We start from the raw sequence: 18345 nt of genomic DNA on the forward strand, positions 1-18345 counted from the left end.
ATTAAGGGATATTTCTTTACTCGTGACCCATGAAAATGTGTCCGCGACCCACAAATGGATCCCGACCCAGTGTTTGGGAACCAGTGGTCTAGGGTATTACACAACATGGGAAGCAAGGAATAGTCTAAACAAGTGTGTGCGTGTGCGTGTGCGTGTGTGTGTGTGTGTGTGTGTGTGTGTGTGTGTGTGTGTGTGTGTGTGTGTGTGTGTGTGTGTGTGTGTGTGTGTGTGTGTGTGTGTGTGTGTGTGTGTGTGTGTGTGGCGTGGCGTGGAGGAGAACCTGAGATTTGGAAAGGTGGGTGTGTATGGCTTCAACAGCCAGTGGGGCCCCTGGCTGGTTGGGTGTGGCTGGCTGGGCAGACCCATTTGTCTCCATGTATTTTTAGGGCGGACAAAGTTAAACGGGTAAGATACCTCCCTGGGGTGTGGCAGAGGAAGTAACAGGTCTGAATTGTTCTGTATTTTTGTATTTTGAAGTGGTGCCCTTATGATTGAGCCTCTATCTGTTAAAGATCTTATACAATTAACAATTCAAGTCAATAACAAAAATCATTCTATTATCCCTGTAATGCCAAACTCTGGCAGAAATGCAGGTGGCACACGGTTCCCATTCACTGCTATACCCGTGGACGAGCAGAGGTCTGTGAGGAGACAAAACGTATCCTCTGGGAGTAGATCAGGTCTGTCACATACAGCCCCAGGTTAACAAATGAGAACACCGCCACCACTACCTTACTATCCCATGGGCACTTGCCTCGGGGGCACGATGACGGTCGCCATGGAGACCCGTATTTGGCGTCAAAGCAGAACACCGTCCAGACCACGGATGCACTGAGGTAGAGCAAAACAGCGAGGAGGGTATAGACCACCACGAATCGCTCAAACGGCAGGAAACGCACAGCCGTGGTCCTGCCGCATACAGTGAGGATGACCACCAACGCGGTCAGAGCGAAGCAGAGAGCATAGACGACAACGCAGAAGATGGTGGCAGCAAAGCGGTAATACTCGCTCCCGTTGGCCAAAGCTCCGAAGATGATGCAGGCCACGAAGCCTTGGACCACTTTGAGGAGGCCGGAGACGGTGGCCATGTAGCCCACTACCGTCTGGCCTGGTCTGGCTCGGGATAGGACCACCTCAGCTCCGTAGGCCAGGGAACCGGCGATGGAGCAGACAGTGACAGCGATGCGGAAGTCTCTGACCTCACAACCCGCGTAAGGGCATTCTGCGCGAACAAAGTAGAGTGGATAGACCACAGAGGCTGTCACATACCTGCGGTTGAAGACAGAGAAGGAAGTATTGGGGTAAATGGATGGGAAAGAAGTTGCTGTTTAATCAGACCTTTCATATGTAGATGTTAGTCTATATAGTTTATACTACTGTCATAACCATGCCCCCCTATTTTAATATACCATATAGTTTATGTCATTAAAACCATAGAGTTTACTTGATTTCACAGGTGACTGTTGCTGAACCCATACCTACACAACCACATTGACAAATGAGGTAAGAGTTATAACTGGAGCAGGGGTGGACAGTAACAAAGAAGATTTACTTAAGTACAACGAGGTACATTTACTTGGGTAATGTACTTAAGTAAATCTTCTCAGTATCTGTACTTTTACTTCACTACAAGACGAATATTGTACTTTTGACTCCACTTACATTTCTAAGAAACGTACATTATGAATTAACCACTTAAAACCCTATTTCAAATATAGTGAAAATAGCATATCTACAAGCTCACAATGCATCGCAATGCGATAAGTTGTGAGCTTTTAGACCTGCTATTTTCACGATTATTTATTCTTTTTTTTAGATAAAAATAAAATGTACTTTGTAATTTGTACTTTTGACATGATGGTCAAGATTACATTTATCCCCTGAGCAAGCAGGCAGGCTCTATTTGCTCAATGGTAAAAACCGGGTTCAAATGCGTGGTAGAAGAGGAAAGTTACAAAGTGTAGCATTAACTCAAGTACAAGTTTGACTGAGCAACTTTCACTTATAGTTGAGTAATATTTGCCCAGGATTATCTACAGGTATACTTTGACTCAATCACTGGGGTTGAGCACTTTGTCCATGACTGACTGTAGCAAATACTTACATGAGCGTCGCCAGGGCCGCGAAGGCCACAGTCAGGTTGTCCCAGGATACCCGCAGGCAGCTGTGGAGACGAGTGGCATCCAGGAAGAACACCAGGGTTGTCACAGCGAAGCAGAGGCACCACACCGCCATGCAGAACACACCGTATGATCCACTGTAGCCAGCACTGTGAGTCACCATGGCAACAACTGCACAGCCCAAAGCTAATTGAGAGAGGCGAGCAGCACCGAGAGGCGAACAAACCGCACTCTTGTTGAGGTACGGACCTCCCTGCGAGTCCATGGTCTTGCAAGTCTGTACCTTGAGAGAGAGCTCCCACAGACAGCCCAGATGGCTTACCTCGGGGGGCAATGTTAAGTTACCGAAATGAAATCCAATTAGTCTGGCCGGTCCCGAGTCTCACTGGTAGTAAAAGATTGAGTTGAGTCCAAGCTTTGTTACTTGGAAATTTCACTTGAGTCCTTGTTCTCTGTAGCATGTAGTAGGTTTATCTATTATACTTGTGGTCACATACATCTCAAGAGGCAAAAGTTCTGTTAAAATCAAAATCCCTATTTTGTCTTTAGGACCTTTCTGAAGTCCTCTTTTTCTTGTTGTCTTGGAGAAGGTTTTAGACAACTTTGTACACCTGATCATGTGTCCAAAATCCTGTGTCCAATCTACAGGTACATGTTTCCTAATTATTATTCATCTGAAAAGTAAATTCCCAGTTGTACTGTTGGGTCTCTTTGAAGCGTGTGGTGCCCCGGAGCAGGGTTCGACAGTACTGTATATCTGGATGGTCAGTTGCTCTCAGGTAATGTTTGGACTGGAGCGTGTGAGTATATGTGTGGGTGTTGGAAGTAAGCTCAGCACATGGCTGTCGCCCCAGCGTTGCCCTCTTCTGTCTACACCGTGTTTGTTGCGTTGCTGGGGACTGCGAGTGTTTTCTGGTGTTCTATTTCTGTGAGGGTGAGTCAGAGCATGTCACAAACAAAATATGTCAAAAACACAGATGCCGCTGTAGGGGGAAAACTCTCCTGGATTTCTGTACACACATACCTGAGCTGCGTGAGCGCTGAGACGGACACTATCTATGTGCAGTATAAGCGCACAGTAACTGAGATAACACGCTGACTCATGCCTTTGGATCAAAGAATACAAAGTAAATATCCAATCTCAGTATATGATTACCATTCAAGACAGGTTGACATTCACACGTAGTCAGTATCTTTTGATAAACAAAAAAATCACCTTCAAAAAATGTTTCCCTGATTTCCCTCTATGATGATAAGTTGTAGGTGCGGTAAATCCAGGCTGTCAGCTGGCAAGATCACTAAAGTCACATATAACCAAAACAGAGCTCTTGACCTCTTCCAGGTTCAATGTGGATATAATCCAGTCCATTCCTTAGACAAGATAGATCCCGATCAGTGTCGGCTTGCTCAACACCTCCGTTCTTCTATCACTCTATCTGGTAGAGTCGACTATCTCTCATGGGCATGCCATTCTTACTCTCGCACTGTTGAACCATGAGGCCACGTGGCTTGAAGTAGCTCATCAAATGTCATCTCTGCCACCCCCCCGCCCCTCTCTCTCTGTCTCTTCCTCCCATTCCCCTGTCCCTTGCTTGTGAGAAAGAAATAGTGGACATGCAGTCACACTACACAGCAGAAGTTATTTTGATCCTAGGGCTGGGCCATCATTGGGGTGTGCGTGTGTGTGTGTGCGTGCGTGCGTGTGAGAGGAATGTGTGTGTATTGGGGGGGGGGGGGGGGGGGGGTCAAATATGCAGACACGTCTAAGACCTTAAGGAATGGGATGAGAATTGAACCTAGCCCACTTCAAATCCAGCCAATTCATTGGTGGGCTTCTCAACTGTGTGCGGTTACGTGTATTGAAGTGGTTGTAGTAATATGACATTATCTGAGTTATCTGAGTTGGTTTGATCAACGTGTGCTACTAATAAAGTGTTCCTGTTGAAAGCTATTGTCATGGCTCTTGCCTCACAAGAGAAATCCACTGGTCATTACATTGGTGTCAGAGATTACATTACTTTATATTATATTACAGGGGGTGTCCTCTGCCAGGCAAAGGTACCAGCTCACACTGCCGAACAAACACATACATTCGGTCCAAGGTGCTATAGATGGGCCCATCATGGTTTGGTGGGGCAGTGATGTCTGTGAGTAGGCCTACCTTTCTGCAAGGGAGGCCTTTTTGCCTCGCAGGCGCTAGGCGTGAGTGTTCAACCCATTTGAGAAAAAGAGCGGCAAGTGATACAGGGATTTGATTCCTGAGCTCGGTGTACCTTTGCTGCATGTCACTCCCCGACTCCCTCCCCTGTTTCCTGTCAATCTCCACTGTACTATCGAAATAAAGGCAGAAAAGCACAAGGAATATCAAAAAAATGTAATTAAAGGTAGGGTAAGTGATTTTCTATGGTCAAAATAAGTGTTAAAAAGCTCTATATTCTGATAGTACTCTTTGCTTAGAGTGTTTGTTCAGTAACAGGAGTCTCCATGTCTCTCTAGCTCTTCAATAAACAGAAAATGCATTTTCAGGTCAGGATACCTATTTTATCCATTCTGGATAGAGAACTCAGTCATGATACAGATTAAACAAGTGAAATTGGAAGTGGTGACACAAAGAAATGATCTAAACAAATTGGAACCGGAACACTATAAAAATAAAGCTGATAAATGGGTAGGCCTACTCTCTCCTGATTGGCTGAAATTTTGTCATCTACCTGAAAATGTATTTTCTGTTTATTAAAGAGCTGGAGAGGGAGACCCCCTGTGACTGAACAAACACTCTATAGCAATGATTACTACCAGAATATAGTGCTTTAATACAAAACGTTTTGTTTTAACCAAAACATATCACTTACCCTACCTTTAAATAAAAAAAGTAGTTATCACCCATAATATATGTAGCTGGCTGTGATGTTGGGAAGCACATGTGGAAGTGGAAAGCATTCTTTTTCACACACATCTTTTTATTCCTTTTTCTTTTTTAAAGTCTGTTTCCTTTACAGAAGACTGAAATAAGGGTAGATTGTTGACTTCTGTCTCATTTTGCCTTGCCCTTGCCTCAAGGACAACTTAAGTGTCTCATGTTACCTGTTATGGTCCTCCTGGGTGGTGGGGACACTGGGGAGACTTCCCAGCATGCCACGGGGCATGTTCAGTTTTGGTTATTGTTTTATTCTCCGTTATTTAAAGTGTCGTTGTGGGAGTTGTGTCCTGAGGGATGGATACATCTTCGGGGATCATCACCAGACAGTCACCAGTGTATCCGTAACGTGACGACGTTTAAGTTGGTTTGAAGCTGGCTGGGTCACTGGGTGTGATTGGGTGTGTGATGTGATACTAATACACGGGTGTTCCTGACAACTTGACAAGCTATTATTAACATATAGGCTAAATGACGAAATCAATTATTAGACATAAAACAACACATTAAAATCCCACAATTCCAAACCACAACATTCCCCATAATTGTGAGTCTTTCAGCCGAATTAGCACCTCCATGTCAGTCCATTGTTTAGCACACATGACACAACAAATCTAAAAAAAAAACATATGGAGAATGCGGGCATCGATCCCGCTACTTCTCGCATGCTAAGCGAGCGCTCTACCATTTGAGCTAATTCCCCAGCTGAAAACAATCAGTTTGAAAATGGAGATATAGAGCCATCTACAGGTGAACTTTAGGATTTCTTTGCAGCCCTCCCTCGTCACAACCACCAGAGGTCAGTATAGCTCTACACACTAACTGATAGTTGACCACCCTAAACCAACCCTAAACGAACCACCCTAAAGACTAATCATTGTGTATATTCCTGCACTATACCTGCACCCAGTGATCTTGGTACATAGAAATTGATCTATTGAAGATTCTGACTTTCAAATGTACATATTTTTTGTTTTGATTGTATTGCTGTATTGTTGTATTGTGTATTGTGCTTTCTGCTTTGGCAATGTAAACTTATGTTTTCTCATGCCAATAAAGCCCTTTGAATTGAATTGAATTGAATTGATAAGGTAAAACTTATTTCTTGCCTGGTTCTTGCCAGGATAAAGGCAGTGCAGATCACTATGGAAACCTGCAGGGGAAAAGGGAGTAGAATTCAGTAAATGGGTCCTGGACCACTTTTGCGTGCTACAGTATTTGGTTTTGTCCATATCGCCCAGGTCTCATTTATGTCTGTCATGTTTTTTCCCTGCATGTTCAAAATGTTTATCTTCTGTAATGTGTTATTGCGTCTGACTCAGACAGGCATGTTTTAAAATGTAAATTATTTGTGTTTTCTTCACTGCAGCTCTGTTAAATCATGTAGTTATGTACAGCAGTGCTTATGTTTATGTTTACATAACATTATACATTCTACACTTCTACCAAAGTGACAGGAATCATTCAACACTATCCTTCAGCTCTTTAGACCACGCTCACTCAGCTGGCACCCACCGATGAACTCAGGGCAATCAAGGAGAGAAACCAGGGACCTACTGATTAGTACTGAAATGAAAAAACAGTGAAATTGAGTCAGCGACACAACAAGCTCAACAAAACTTTCAACACGACTTTTACGAACGCAAGTGAAAAGGTGAGTACAGCAGATAAGGATTTAATAATTATTCAGTAACTGAGAATTAAGTTGTAATTTAATCCAGACATGATCTTCTTCTATTATAATATTCCTTGAAATGTCCCAGTTTAATGTTTCAGTTGGTATGGTTTACAGGAAGTACAGTAGCATGTAGTATATCGTTGTGAACATGATTGTGCTCTATTCCCGATCAGATTCATAACTATTGAGCTGTGAGAAGTTATTATTGTTTTTATTTATTTTCAGTGTGTAGACATGGCCTCTGCCAGCATTCTCCTGTCTGAAGAGCAGTTCCTGTGTTCTATCTGTCTGGATGTGTTCACTGATCCAGTCAGCACTCCATGTGGACACAACTACTGCAAAACCTGCATCACACATTACTGGGACACTAGTGATGTGTGTCAGTGTCCACTGTGTCAAACAATCTTCTGTAAGAGACCAGACGTCCTTGTCAATACTTTCATTTCAGAGATGGCTGATCAGTTCAATAAATCCAAGCAGCTGAACAAAGCTTCCAGCACAAACCAAGAACCTGCTGAACCAGATGAAGTGTCCTGTGACGTCTGTACTGAGACCAAGCTCAAAGCCTTGAAGTCCTGTCTGGTGTGTCTGATCTCCTACTGTGAGACTCACCTGGAGCTTCATCAGAGAGTTACAGCATTAAAACAACACAAACTAATCGACCCTGTAAAGAACCTGGAAGGCATTATGTGTAAGAAACATGACAGACCTCTGGAGCAGATCTGTAAGACTGACAACATGTGTGTTTGTCAGTTCTGCACTGAGTCAGACCACAAGTTACATCAAATTGTGTCTGTGAAAGAGGCATATGAAGGGAAGAACACTGAAATTCAGAAGATGATCCAGGAGAGACAAGAGAAGATTCAAGAGGTCACACACTCAGTAGAACTCAGTAAGAAAGATGCAGACAGAGAGATAGCAGACAGTGTGCAGGTCTTCACTGCTCTGATCAGCTGTATTCAGAGAAGCCAGGCTGAGTTCATTGATTTGATTGAAGAGAAGCAGAAAACGACAGAGAAACAGGCTGAAGGCTTCATCAAAGATCTGCAACAAGAAATCACTGAGTTAAAGAAGAGAAGCTCTGAGTTGAAGCAGCTCTCACACACTGAAGACCACCTCCATCTCCTCCAGAACTTCCCATCCATCAACATCCCTCCACCCACCAAGGAGTGGACAAATGTCAGCCTCCATCCATCTTCATATGTGGGGACAGTGAGGACAGCTGTGGCTCAGCTAGAGAAGGCACTCAGTCAAGAGATGGAGAAGAAGCTACGTGATGTTGAGCTGAGGAGGATCCAACAATATGCAGTAGATTTGACTCTGGACCCTGATACAGCACACTGCCAACTCATCCTGTCTGAGGATGGAAAACAAGTGAGTCTTGGAAACATAAGGAAGAATCTCCCAGACAACAAAGAGAGATTCTCTGAATATACACGTGTTTTAGGAAAACAAAGCTTCTCCTCAGGAAGGTTTTACTATGAGGTTCAGGTTAAAGGGAAGACTTGTTGGGGTGTAGGAGTGGCCAAAGAGTCCATCAATAGGAAACTATCAAACAGTCCCAACAACGGTTACTGGTCTATATGGTTAAATAGAAATGAGTACGAGGCTCTTGCTGACCCTCCTGTCCGCCTCCCTGTAAGAGAGGAGGTCCAGACAGTGGGAGTGTTTGTGGATTATGAGGAGGGTCTGGTCTCCTTTTATGAGGTGGAGACCAGAGTTCATCTCTATTCTTTCACTGGCTGCACCTTCACTGACAAACTCTATGCAATCGTCAATCCAGCTTTCAACGATGGTGGTAAAAACTCTGCTCCTCTGATCATCTCTCCGGTTGGTCACACAGATTAGACTAATTTAATCCTCAATCAGTTTTCAATTAAGACAACAGATGTGTATAGGCTATTGAAAGGTTAATTTTACTGTAATTTCAAATCAAGTCATTTAACTGTTGTAACAGATACATTCTAATGAAAAACAAGCATTTGTGATGTATAACTACTAGTACAGACTAATTATGGTAAATTAGTTCTCCATTGAAACATGTGTATGTACTGAAATCCTAGTTTATACTTCAGCTATTCAAAAATAACAGATCCACAAGCTCGCAACATTTCGCACCGTGACACATTGTTTGTGAGCTTGTAGTTATGCTATTTTCTGAAGAAGAAAAAAAATCTGTTTTTTTTAATCATCTTTTTAAAAAGGTTTAAACATTTTTGCTTATAATGACATGGCCAAAATAGAAACGCCAGGGTTAAAGTGGTTAAAATGTATTTCTTTTCTGTAAGACTGTGGAAATATAGTCTACATTTATTTCTTGGTACAAGAGTTAATTGAAAATAGGAATGCAATGATTCTGATGTCAATAATTGGTCCTTTTATGAAGCTGCATGTTATCAATTATAGAAGATGAAAAGTGATTTTTTAAATAGAAATCTCTAATTGTACTATGTGCAAATGCCTGTGAACTGCTTGAATTGTACACACTTTGTAGTGCAAAACTAAATAAACTTAATGAATGACACTCATTGCTGTTTTTTTTATTTTTATTTTTAGGTTGTAGTATAAATGTATAACTTTTAACTTCTTATTAACATCTGATCTGAAGCAGTGGTCCAAAACATTTTGGCTCGAGACCCAAAAGAGAAATGTCTCCCCGGGACCTGCTAGTGAAAATAGCCGATCTACAAGCTGTGAGTTTGTAAATCTGCTATTTTCACTACTTCTTAAAATTAATTTCTTAGATTTTATGAATTTCTTAAAAAAAAGGTTAGATTTTTTATTTTTATCCTGTGATATAATTTAAAAATCATGATTTGATCCATTTTACTGACCATGGAACCGACATGATAATGACCATGATACTGACATGATACTGACATGATCAGTGGTCCCAAATTAGTGTTTGGCCGCGGGACCCCCATCTGACATTCTTTTTCAGATGGGCTACCGGCTACCACCAGACTGTTGAACAAGGCAGGACCACCGCCTGTCTTCAGGATGGTCTTGGACTATGTGGTTGAACCTGAGAATACACTGACACATGTTTGCCCTTATATCATGGTCAATGCTGCTTTGTGGACCTGAGTGCTACAGTAGCATCTTTGTACCTAAACATATGCACCTTATGTCTAACCTGATGTACGCTGTTCAGCTGGATTATGCTATATATTATAGATTATTATGTGTATCTCAGCAGTGTGACAGCTGAGTAGAGATCATATTGTCTATAAAGACCTCACATTAACAGAGAATACTTAAGGACATAGACAGGTGAGTGAGGTATAGATATGATTTAATTTTTATTTATTGTAAGGTTTCAATAGGCTCTTATTATCGCTATCGGCCTATTTGATCACTAATTAAGTACATTATTTATTTTGATGATTGGTACTGGTCTGGTCATTGTCAGTCATTTCTTTGTATATTTTTTGTCCTGCCCTGTGCAATTTTTGCTTACAAAGTGCAAGATGCAAACTAAAATGTAATTTAGATTTATATGTAGCCTTTTTTTGATTCAATGCCAAAAACACAAGTACATCGTTATAGCTCTTATATTTCTGACACTTAATCGTCTCATAAATCGTTCATGTCCGTAACAGCCCTAATCTCATCTGCCCCAGTAGGAGGAGGTCAGTCCAGCTACGTTCCGCCGCGCCTCTGGAGTCCCAACCAGACTAAAGCCACAAAACACAATCAGTTCTTCACCGCCACCGGTACCCGACCCAGACTCTGTGTCCGAGAGCTTTGAGCATCTATCCCTTAACTCCCTGACGCCTGGCATCCAGCAGCAGGTGACCACGTTGACGTTCCTGACGGGCTTGGCACCAGGCGAGACGGTAGAGGCCAGACACCTGGCCAAGAAGCTCCATCTTCCCTGTACTCTCTGGAACGCTCCCAGAGAGCTTTCAAACAAGGAGACCTCCCTATCCTGTGGAGCCTCAGCCTGCACAGGCAACCTCCCACAAGCCACCAGGAGCATCCTAACTGCAGACCGGCAAGCAGCGACCCTCGTCCTCGCCAGAGCTCCGAAGACACTCGGCCGCCGAACGCAGTGAAAACCGAGACGGTCAAAGCAGAGGAACAACTCAACGGAGGCCACGGCGCTGGTCATCGCCAAGAACCTGGGCCTGAAGAACGCCAAGCAGGTCAGCCCTACGTAGGCCTGGCTGTCAGGATTATTACACAATCACTTGATGGCAATCATTTTGAATAATGGTCAGAATCGTATCCATTCATAACCTTGTGAAAATTTAAATCTACAAGCTCACAACGTGTCATGGCGCGGTGTGTTCTAAGCTTGTGTATAGGCAATTGTTTAGCTATTTTAGAACATTTTAGAACAAGTATAAAATTAAGGATATAGCCTGTTGGCCGTAGTACCTTATTTATTTTCATTATTGCTACCAGTCATTTCTGTGTACATTTGTCATATCTGCCCATTGTAACCTTATGTTTACACACCCTAAAAGCCAAACAGAAATGTATTTTGTATTAATATGTTCCAACGTTCAATGCCAAAAAAACACAATTAAATCATGAATCACCACTTATTTGTAGGATAATTAACCTGTCAACTAAAATGTCAGTCGACAACATGCAACCGGCGACCGCCACCGACCATTCTGTCCCAAGGTTATTATGGTTTTGAATCTTTCATTAGTTTTTAGTTTTTATTTAGTTTTGACTGTTTTCTGTATCAGTTTGGTTTTTAAAGTGGGTTTAATTGTGTGAAATGGTTTTAGTTTAGTTTTTTAAATTTTTGTTTAGGGGCCGGTGCTAGGCAATTTGGCGCCCTAGGCAAAAAAAATCCTGGCGCCCCCCCCCACCGCGCCACCGTTTTCTGCCACAGCGCCACCTAGAGCCTGGAAACAAACAAAAAAAAGTTTCTTTTTTTTTTTTTTGGCGCCCCCCCCCTAGTAGTGCCCTAGGCAACTGCCTACTCTGCCTAATGGGCGCGCCGGCCCTTATTGACTGTAAAACGAGGGTAGATTGTCAAGAAAAAAGAAAAAAATATAACAAAAATGGAGCAGTTTTGGACATACAAGTTTTCCAAACGACAGCGACGATATGTTTTTTTTTGCAAAGCCTAGTTTCTATTTTTTGTTGTAAACCATTTTTAATAAAAAAAAACTGCAGTTTTCGTTATTTTGTTGGTTATTCATCTACTAATCCTTTTTCCGTCCCTGCCTCCAGCACTGCCATCATCATTGGGGGACAGAAGGAGCAGGTGATGAAGTACCTCCTGGAGAGCGGCGAGGCCACGGCGCTGGTCATCGCCAAGAACCTGGGCCTGAAGAACGCCAAACAGGTCAGCCCTACATAGGCCTGTCAGGATTATTACATCATCACCTGATGGCAATTATTTTGAATAATGGTCAGATTCGTATCCATTTATAACCTGTTGAAAAAAATTGCCAATCTACAAGCTCACAACGTGTCGTGGCGCGGTGCGTTCTAAGCTTGTGGATAGACATTTTTTTTTGCTATTTTAGAACATTTTTGAAAGTATAAAATTAAGGATATAGCCTGTTGGCTGTAGTACCCTGGAGTATAATAGTATACTAGTAAGTATTAGTACTAGTAAACGTAGTACGTTATTTTTTAACTCTATGGTAGTACCTTATTTATTTTCATTATTGCTACTGGTCATTTCTGTGTATATTTGTACATCTGTGTACATATCTGCCCAGTGTAACCCTTGTTTACACACCCTAAAAGCCAAACAGAAATGTCATTTTTATTAATATGTTCCAATATTCAATGCCAAAAAAACACAATTATGTGTCAATCAAATCATTAATCACCACGTATTTGTACGACAATTAACCCGTCAACTAAAATGTCACGATCGCGACTAACCCTACAGGTCAGCCCCACCCTCTACGCCCTGGAGAAGCAAGGTGACGTCACCAAGAACGGCGACGTGACCCCGCCCACCTGGGAGCTGTCCAGGCACAGGCGCGAGAGGATGGAGAGGAGCCTGAAGGCCTCCCAGGGCGACGCCCCCACTGCTGGGAAGGACACCTCCATCACCTTCCAGCAGCATCCACGACCACTAATGGAGCTGCAGCCGCGGCCATTCATGGACGAGGTGGGTGGAGCTTCTAACTAGAGCCTGACAAACAAATGGAGTCCGCACACTGGTACAGGCTCTAGAGCGCGATCCAGTGTGCAGGATGTGCGTGCCTTTTCATGTTTATCTCACGAAAGCCAGACCATTATTTGACTTTTTTGATGACATCGTTATTTTATGGCCGAAGTGACCTGAATGTTTTTTTTTATATACCACTTTTGACGTGGTGTCGCTATTTCATTATAGGCGAAAGTTCATTTTTTTTTTCAAAAATAGCAGATCTACTGGCTCACAATGCATCATGTTGTGACACGTAAGCTTGTGAGTCTGTTATTTTCGTCTTTTTTTTGCATAGAGCTAAAATAAAAGAAACTTAACATAATGTGTACATGTTTGCTTGAATGTTCTCAAATAGAAACTTAAATCAAATATTTCAAGTTGTCAGTTTGTTTTGATAAGTGCTTCAAAAATAAAGTTTATCATTACTTATTTTTTGTTCCATCCGTTTTATATAAAGCACTTTGTAACTTTGTTTTATTATAATTGTTTGTCTTTCACCAGGACGATGACACCAACGGTGGCCAGTGGGCCTCGGACGACATCCCAGAGTTCCTCCCAGAGATCCGGCGGGACCCGGGCGACGAGCTGCTGGACGGCGTGCGGGCCGCCCGGGCACGGCGTGCCGCCCCACCCCCCTCAGAACATCTGGGCCAAGCAGTAGGAGGTGCGTCTGAAGAACCCGGTCAGCAGGCCAAAACCCGGTCAGCTCCTGGACCAGTCAGGACCCTCGCACGACCCGCGGTCAGTCCCGTTATCAGTTTATCGTTTCCATCAGTATGTTGCCAGACAGGACATGTTTCTGTACACTGTTGTTCTCACCAGGACTGGGCGATATGGACAAAATCAAATATCACTTTATTTTTGACCAGACACCTCTCTATCAACATTGTGAAAATAGCTGATCTACAAGTTCTGATCTACAAATCCTTGAATTCCATTCAACAATTCTAGTGAATTCTATTCAATGGTTCTACTGAATTGTATTTAATCATTCTACTAAATTCTAGTGAAGGATTCTACTAAATTATTCTACTAAATTCTATTGGAGGATTCTACTGAATTCTAATCAATGATTCTATTGAATTCTATTCAATGGGCCTCATTCACTAAGCTTGGGTCCGCACATAATTTGTTCTTATCCGCATATCCGCACCTCAATAAGATATTTATGTGACCAACATTCATCACATAAAAAAGAAAAGACAAAATATGTCTGTTAAACGATCTATTGCTTGGATGTATATTATAGAAATCGGTTGACGTGCAAATTCAGCCGATTTGTATTCATTTTAAGTTGACACATTTAGTGCTGAATGAAAGTGTCTGATGGGGATACAGTATGGATATACAGTATGGATGAAATCTAGCTGTGCCCATTCCATTTCCAATTCTTTTAGGACTGTGGATAGGATATGTTTGTCCAAAGGACGGATTTCCTGTCAGTAATCAATAAGCTCTGATCAAAAATTAACGGATAATGGCAGATTCCAGCATCATCTTTTTACCTCGGCAAAGGTGAGCAAGCAATTGTTCAGTAGAAAGGGCTTATATAATATAATATACTTTCCAAGTTTTATTAGCTTTTGGTCGTGAGGTTAAACTATGTAAACTTCCTATTCTCCTTACACATGCGAGTAGGCTATTACTTTATTAACGTTCAGCGGATCCATCGTTTGAGGGACTTGCTTGCCAAAATACACTGAACAATGCATATGATCAACACGGGAGCACGCTTGTGACCTGCAAACAAAAATGAGACACACCTGTGATCCGCACAAATCAAGGCTCTGCACTCCCTTTCTTGAATCGCACCTCAGAATTGTCTTATGCAATATACACAACCCTTGACACGCAAATAATATTGGGAATTAACGACCTGGTTAGTGAATGAGGCCCAACGATTCCACTGACTTCTATCTAATGATTCTAATGATGTCTAATGATGAATTCTCTCCCATCAGGTTCCCCATGCAGGTGGTGTTGTGTTGGATGGGAGGCTGTTCCCTGTTGCCGAGGGAACCAGTAAGAAGGTGGCCAAGAATGACGCGGCCGCGGCAACGCTCCGCATCCTGGTCGTGAGAACATGAAGCCGGGGGCCGGAGCAGAGGAGGGCCAGGACCCCGCCATGGAGGAAGTGACCAACCCTACACCCGAGAATGCGGTGAGGATCTGACCCTAGAACAGTGACTTCACAGCAGTGTCTGTGATAGTGAGAGAGAACGGGGTAAGATGAGCCACTTTTCACTTAAGTTGTCCTGGAAGCAAGGCAAAATTAGATGGAAGTAAAATCTGAACACTTATTTCAGAATGTCTTCTATCAGTTGAAATTATGAGTAAGCATCTATGACAAAGGGCCATAAACACTGGCTCAACTTGCCCCAGGTTAGGGGTACATTGATCCAAGTCAAGGGGTATGTTGACCCACATGATATGTTTTTTTTTTAAAGTTTAAAGTTTAGCAAATAAGGTTTACACTTATCAAAAATAATGTAATAACACATTTCCCTTTTGCAAATAGTCTTATTTATTTTCTTAACAGTTATTTAAAGCCAATTAAATAAAGTTTGTTGTTCAGAATATTTGCAATTGTTAATACAATATTGCAAACTTCTCTTAAATGAGTATATTCATCCAAATTAAAGGTCATTCAGCATAATTTGTGTAGCAAAGACATAATACACAATATGAATAGTGATTATAATAATAATTGGCTCAATTTGCCCCTGGGCATTTGGTTCATTTTACCCTACAGCCACCATTTTAGACAACATTGGCAGAACAGAATAATACTTGAGACAATTTATTTGCTAAATTTTTCACATGGTTTTATCCATTTGCAAATCACCAACATGTATGATATACATTTTTAGACCTGGGTAAATTTGCTTTGGATGATGGATGTTTACTAAATTTAAGGTCACATGACAAGTTTTCTACATAAAGGGGGAGGATCAACTTACCCACTTGCTCATCTTACCCCGTTCTCCCTTACTGTACATACATTTCATGCGTTCCAAATACACAGCCATAGATCGGTGGTATGCCCGTCCGGGTAGCAGCCTGATCTTTGCGGCATAAAACTTCACAGCGCTGCGTGTGTATACTCACTCAATAATTAGTTCCTGCGACTTGGAGTCAGATATTTTCCTATTTTACTAAGCAAATTCTTCTGCCAGAACTTTCAAATGGATATGTAACTGGAGGACAATATCTGACTCCAAGTCGCACAACTTAATTATTGGGTGAGTACACACGCAGCGCGAAAAAGATTAATGCCACGAAGATCAGGCTGCTACCCAGGCGGGCATATGGCTATATATATATATATATATATATATATATATATATATATAGATCTATGGCTGTGTATTTGGAATACATGAAATGTATGTAATATCACAGACATTCACAAGGCTAGAATTCCCCAGTCTAATGTTTCAAATCAATTAGTATGGTTTCCAGGGAGTACAGTAGTAGCCTGTAGTATTTCCTTGTCAACATGATTGTGCTCTATTGCAGATCCAATTCTTAACTATGAGAAGTTATTATTCTTTGTATTTATTTTCAGTGTTTAGACATGGCCTCTGCCATCATTCTCCTGTCTGAAGAGCAGTTCCTGTGTTCTATCTGTCTGGATGTGTTCACTGATCCAGTCAGCACTCCATGTGGACACAACTATTGCAAAACCTGCATCACACATTACTGGGACACTAGTGATGTGTGTCAGTGTCCACTATGTCAAACAATCTTCTGTAAGAGACCAGGCGTCTTTGTCAATACTTTCATTTCTGAGATGGCTGATCAGTTCAGGAAATTCAAGCACTGCAAGCAGCTGAACAAAACTTGCAGCACAAACCAAGAACCTGCTGATCCAGATGAAGTGTCCTGTGACGTCTGTACTGAGACCAAGCTCAAAGCCTTGAAGTCCTGCCTGGTGTGTCTGATCTCCTACTGTGAGACTCACCTGGAGCCTCATCAGAGAGTCTCAGCATTAAAACGACACAAACTAATCGACCCTGTAAAGAACATGGAAGACTTTATTTGTAAGAAACATGACAAACCTCTGGAGCTGTTCTGTAGGACAGACAACATGTGTGTTTGTCAGATCTGCACAAAGTCAGACCACAAGTTACATCAAATTGTATCTCTGAAAGAGGCATATGAAGGAAAGAAGGCTGAGCTGGGAAAGACAGAGGCTGAAGTTAAGCAGATGATCCAGGATAGACAAGAGAAGATTCAGGAGGTCACACACTCAGTAGAACTCGGTAAGAAAGATGCAGACAGAGAGATAGCAAACGGTGTGCAGGTCTTCACTGCTCTGATCAGCTGTATTCAGAGAAGCCAGGCTGAGCTCATTGATGTGATTGAAGAGAAGCAGAAAACAACAGAGAAACAGGCTGAAGGCTTCATCAAAGATCTGCAACAAGAAATCATTGAGTTAAAGAAGAGAAGCTCTGAGCTGAAGCAGCTCTCATACACTGAAGACCACCTCCACCTCCTCCAGAACTTCCCATCCATCAACACTCCTCCACCCACCAAGGACTGGACAAAGGTCAATGTCCATCAGTCTTCATTTGTGGGGACTGTGAGGACCACTCTGAAGACACTAGGTCAAGAGATGGGGAAGAAGGTACGTGATGCTGATCTGAGGGCGGCCATAGCTGAGTGGTTAGTGAGCCCGCCTAGGGAGCCAGAGGCCCTGGTTGCCACAGGTACGATTCCAGGCCACGCCAGCATATGTGTCGATGAAATGAAATTTGTCCCTGAGCAAGACTCTTAACCCCTAATTGCTCACAGGCCCTCATTGGAAACAAGCCCGCAAGGACTTTCATGAACGTCCTGTTAAAATGAATTATCCTTATGAGGAGGATCCAGCATTATGCAGTGGATGTGACTCTGGACCCTGATACAGCACACCGTGAACTCATCCTGTCTGAGGATGGAAAACAAGTGAGTCGTGGAACAATAAAGAAGAATCTCCCACACAACAAAGAGATATTCTCTGAATGTCAGAGAAGGTTTTACTATGAGGTTCAGGTTAAAGGGAAGACTCACTGGAGTGTAGGAGTGGCCAGAGAGTCCATCAACAGGAAGGACTCAAACACACAGAGTCCCAACAAGGGTTACTGGTCTATATGGTTGATGAATGGAAATCAGTACAGGGCTCTTGCTGACCCTCCTGTCCTCCTCCCTGTAACAGAGAAGCTCCAGACAGTGGGAGTGTTTGTGGATTATGAGGAGGGTCTGGTCTCCTTTTATGATGTGGAGACCAGAGTTCATCTCTACACTTTCACTGGCTGCACCTTCACTGGCAAACTCTATCCAATCCTTAATCCATGTTTCAACGATGGTGGTCTGACCATCTCTCCTGTCAATCACACAGATTAGATTAATTTAATCCTCAGTGTAGTTTTCAATGAAGACAACAAATGTGTATACTGAAGGGTTAATTTAACTGTCATTTCAAATCAAGCCATTTAACTGTTGTACCAGA

The 18345-nt window shown here is 42.4% G+C and overlaps 3 protein-coding genes across 3 annotated transcripts; 2 read left to right on the plus strand and 1 right to left on the minus strand.

The window, feature by feature from the left end:
* Positions 1-480: 480 nt before the first annotated feature.
* LOC308102427 (myeloid-associated differentiation marker-like protein 2) lies at positions 481-3504 on the minus strand. The gene is made up of 2 exons (XM_080452140.1): positions 2105-3504; positions 481-1269 (listed from the first exon to the last, which is right to left on the minus strand). The coding sequence occupies exons 1-2, from the start codon at positions 2383-2385 to the stop codon at positions 618-620; spliced, it is 933 nt and encodes a 310-aa protein (XP_080308266.1). The 5' UTR covers positions 2386-3504; the 3' UTR covers positions 481-617.
* A 3121-nt stretch (positions 3505-6625) lies between these two features.
* On the plus strand, positions 6626-9099 carry LOC308101700 (E3 ubiquitin-protein ligase TRIM21-like). The gene is made up of 2 exons (XM_080451149.1): positions 6626-6691; positions 6941-9099. Exon 2 carries the CDS (start codon positions 6950-6952, stop codon positions 8561-8563), a length of 1614 nt encoding a protein of 537 aa, XP_080307275.1. The 5' UTR covers positions 6626-6691; positions 6941-6949; the 3' UTR covers positions 8564-9099.
* Positions 9100-14945: 5846 nt separating this feature from the next.
* Positions 14946-18248, plus strand: LOC308095447 (E3 ubiquitin-protein ligase TRIM39-like). Its single transcript, XM_080442506.1, has 3 exons — positions 14946-15012; positions 16420-17481; positions 17865-18248. Exons 1-3 carry the CDS (start codon positions 14977-14979, stop codon positions 18237-18239), a joined length of 1473 nt encoding a protein of 490 aa, XP_080298632.1. The 5' UTR covers positions 14946-14976; the 3' UTR covers positions 18240-18248.
* The last annotated feature ends 97 nt before the right edge of the window (positions 18249-18345 follow it).

The sequence above is a fragment of the Gymnoscopelus braueri genome (genome assembly GCF_963280865.1).
Source record: "Gymnoscopelus braueri genome assembly, chromosome: 2".
Classification (NCBI taxonomy): domain Eukaryota; kingdom Metazoa; phylum Chordata; class Actinopteri; order Myctophiformes; family Myctophidae; genus Gymnoscopelus; species Gymnoscopelus braueri.

What these genes read in the sequence shown, in the direction of transcription:
- LOC308101700 (XM_080451149.1), top strand. Translation starts at nt 6,950, where the DNA reads ATGGCCTCTGCCAGCATTCTCCTGTCTGAAGAGCAGTTCCTGTGTTCT.
- LOC308095447 (XM_080442506.1), top strand. Translation starts at nt 14,977, where the DNA reads ATGGAGGAAGTGACCAACCCTACACCCGAGAATGCG. An exon ending in ACCCTACACCCGAGAATGCG is followed by an intron (nt 15,013 to 16,419) that starts GTGAGGATCTGA and finishes ATTTATTTTCAG; the next exon opens with TGTTTAGACATGGCCTCTGC. An exon ending in GTCAAGAGATGGGGAAGAAG is followed by an intron (nt 17,482 to 17,864) that starts GTACGTGATGCT and finishes TCTGAATGTCAG; the next exon opens with AGAAGGTTTTACTATGAGGT.
- LOC308102427 (XM_080452140.1), bottom strand. Translation starts at nt 2,385, where the DNA reads ATGGACTCGCAGGGAGGTCCGTACCTCAACAAGAGTGCGGTTTGTTCG. An exon ending in GCGGCCCTGGCGACGCTCAT is followed by an intron (nt 1,270 to 2,104) that starts GTAAGTATTTGC and finishes CTTCAACCGCAG; the next exon opens with GTATGTGACAGCCTCTGTGG.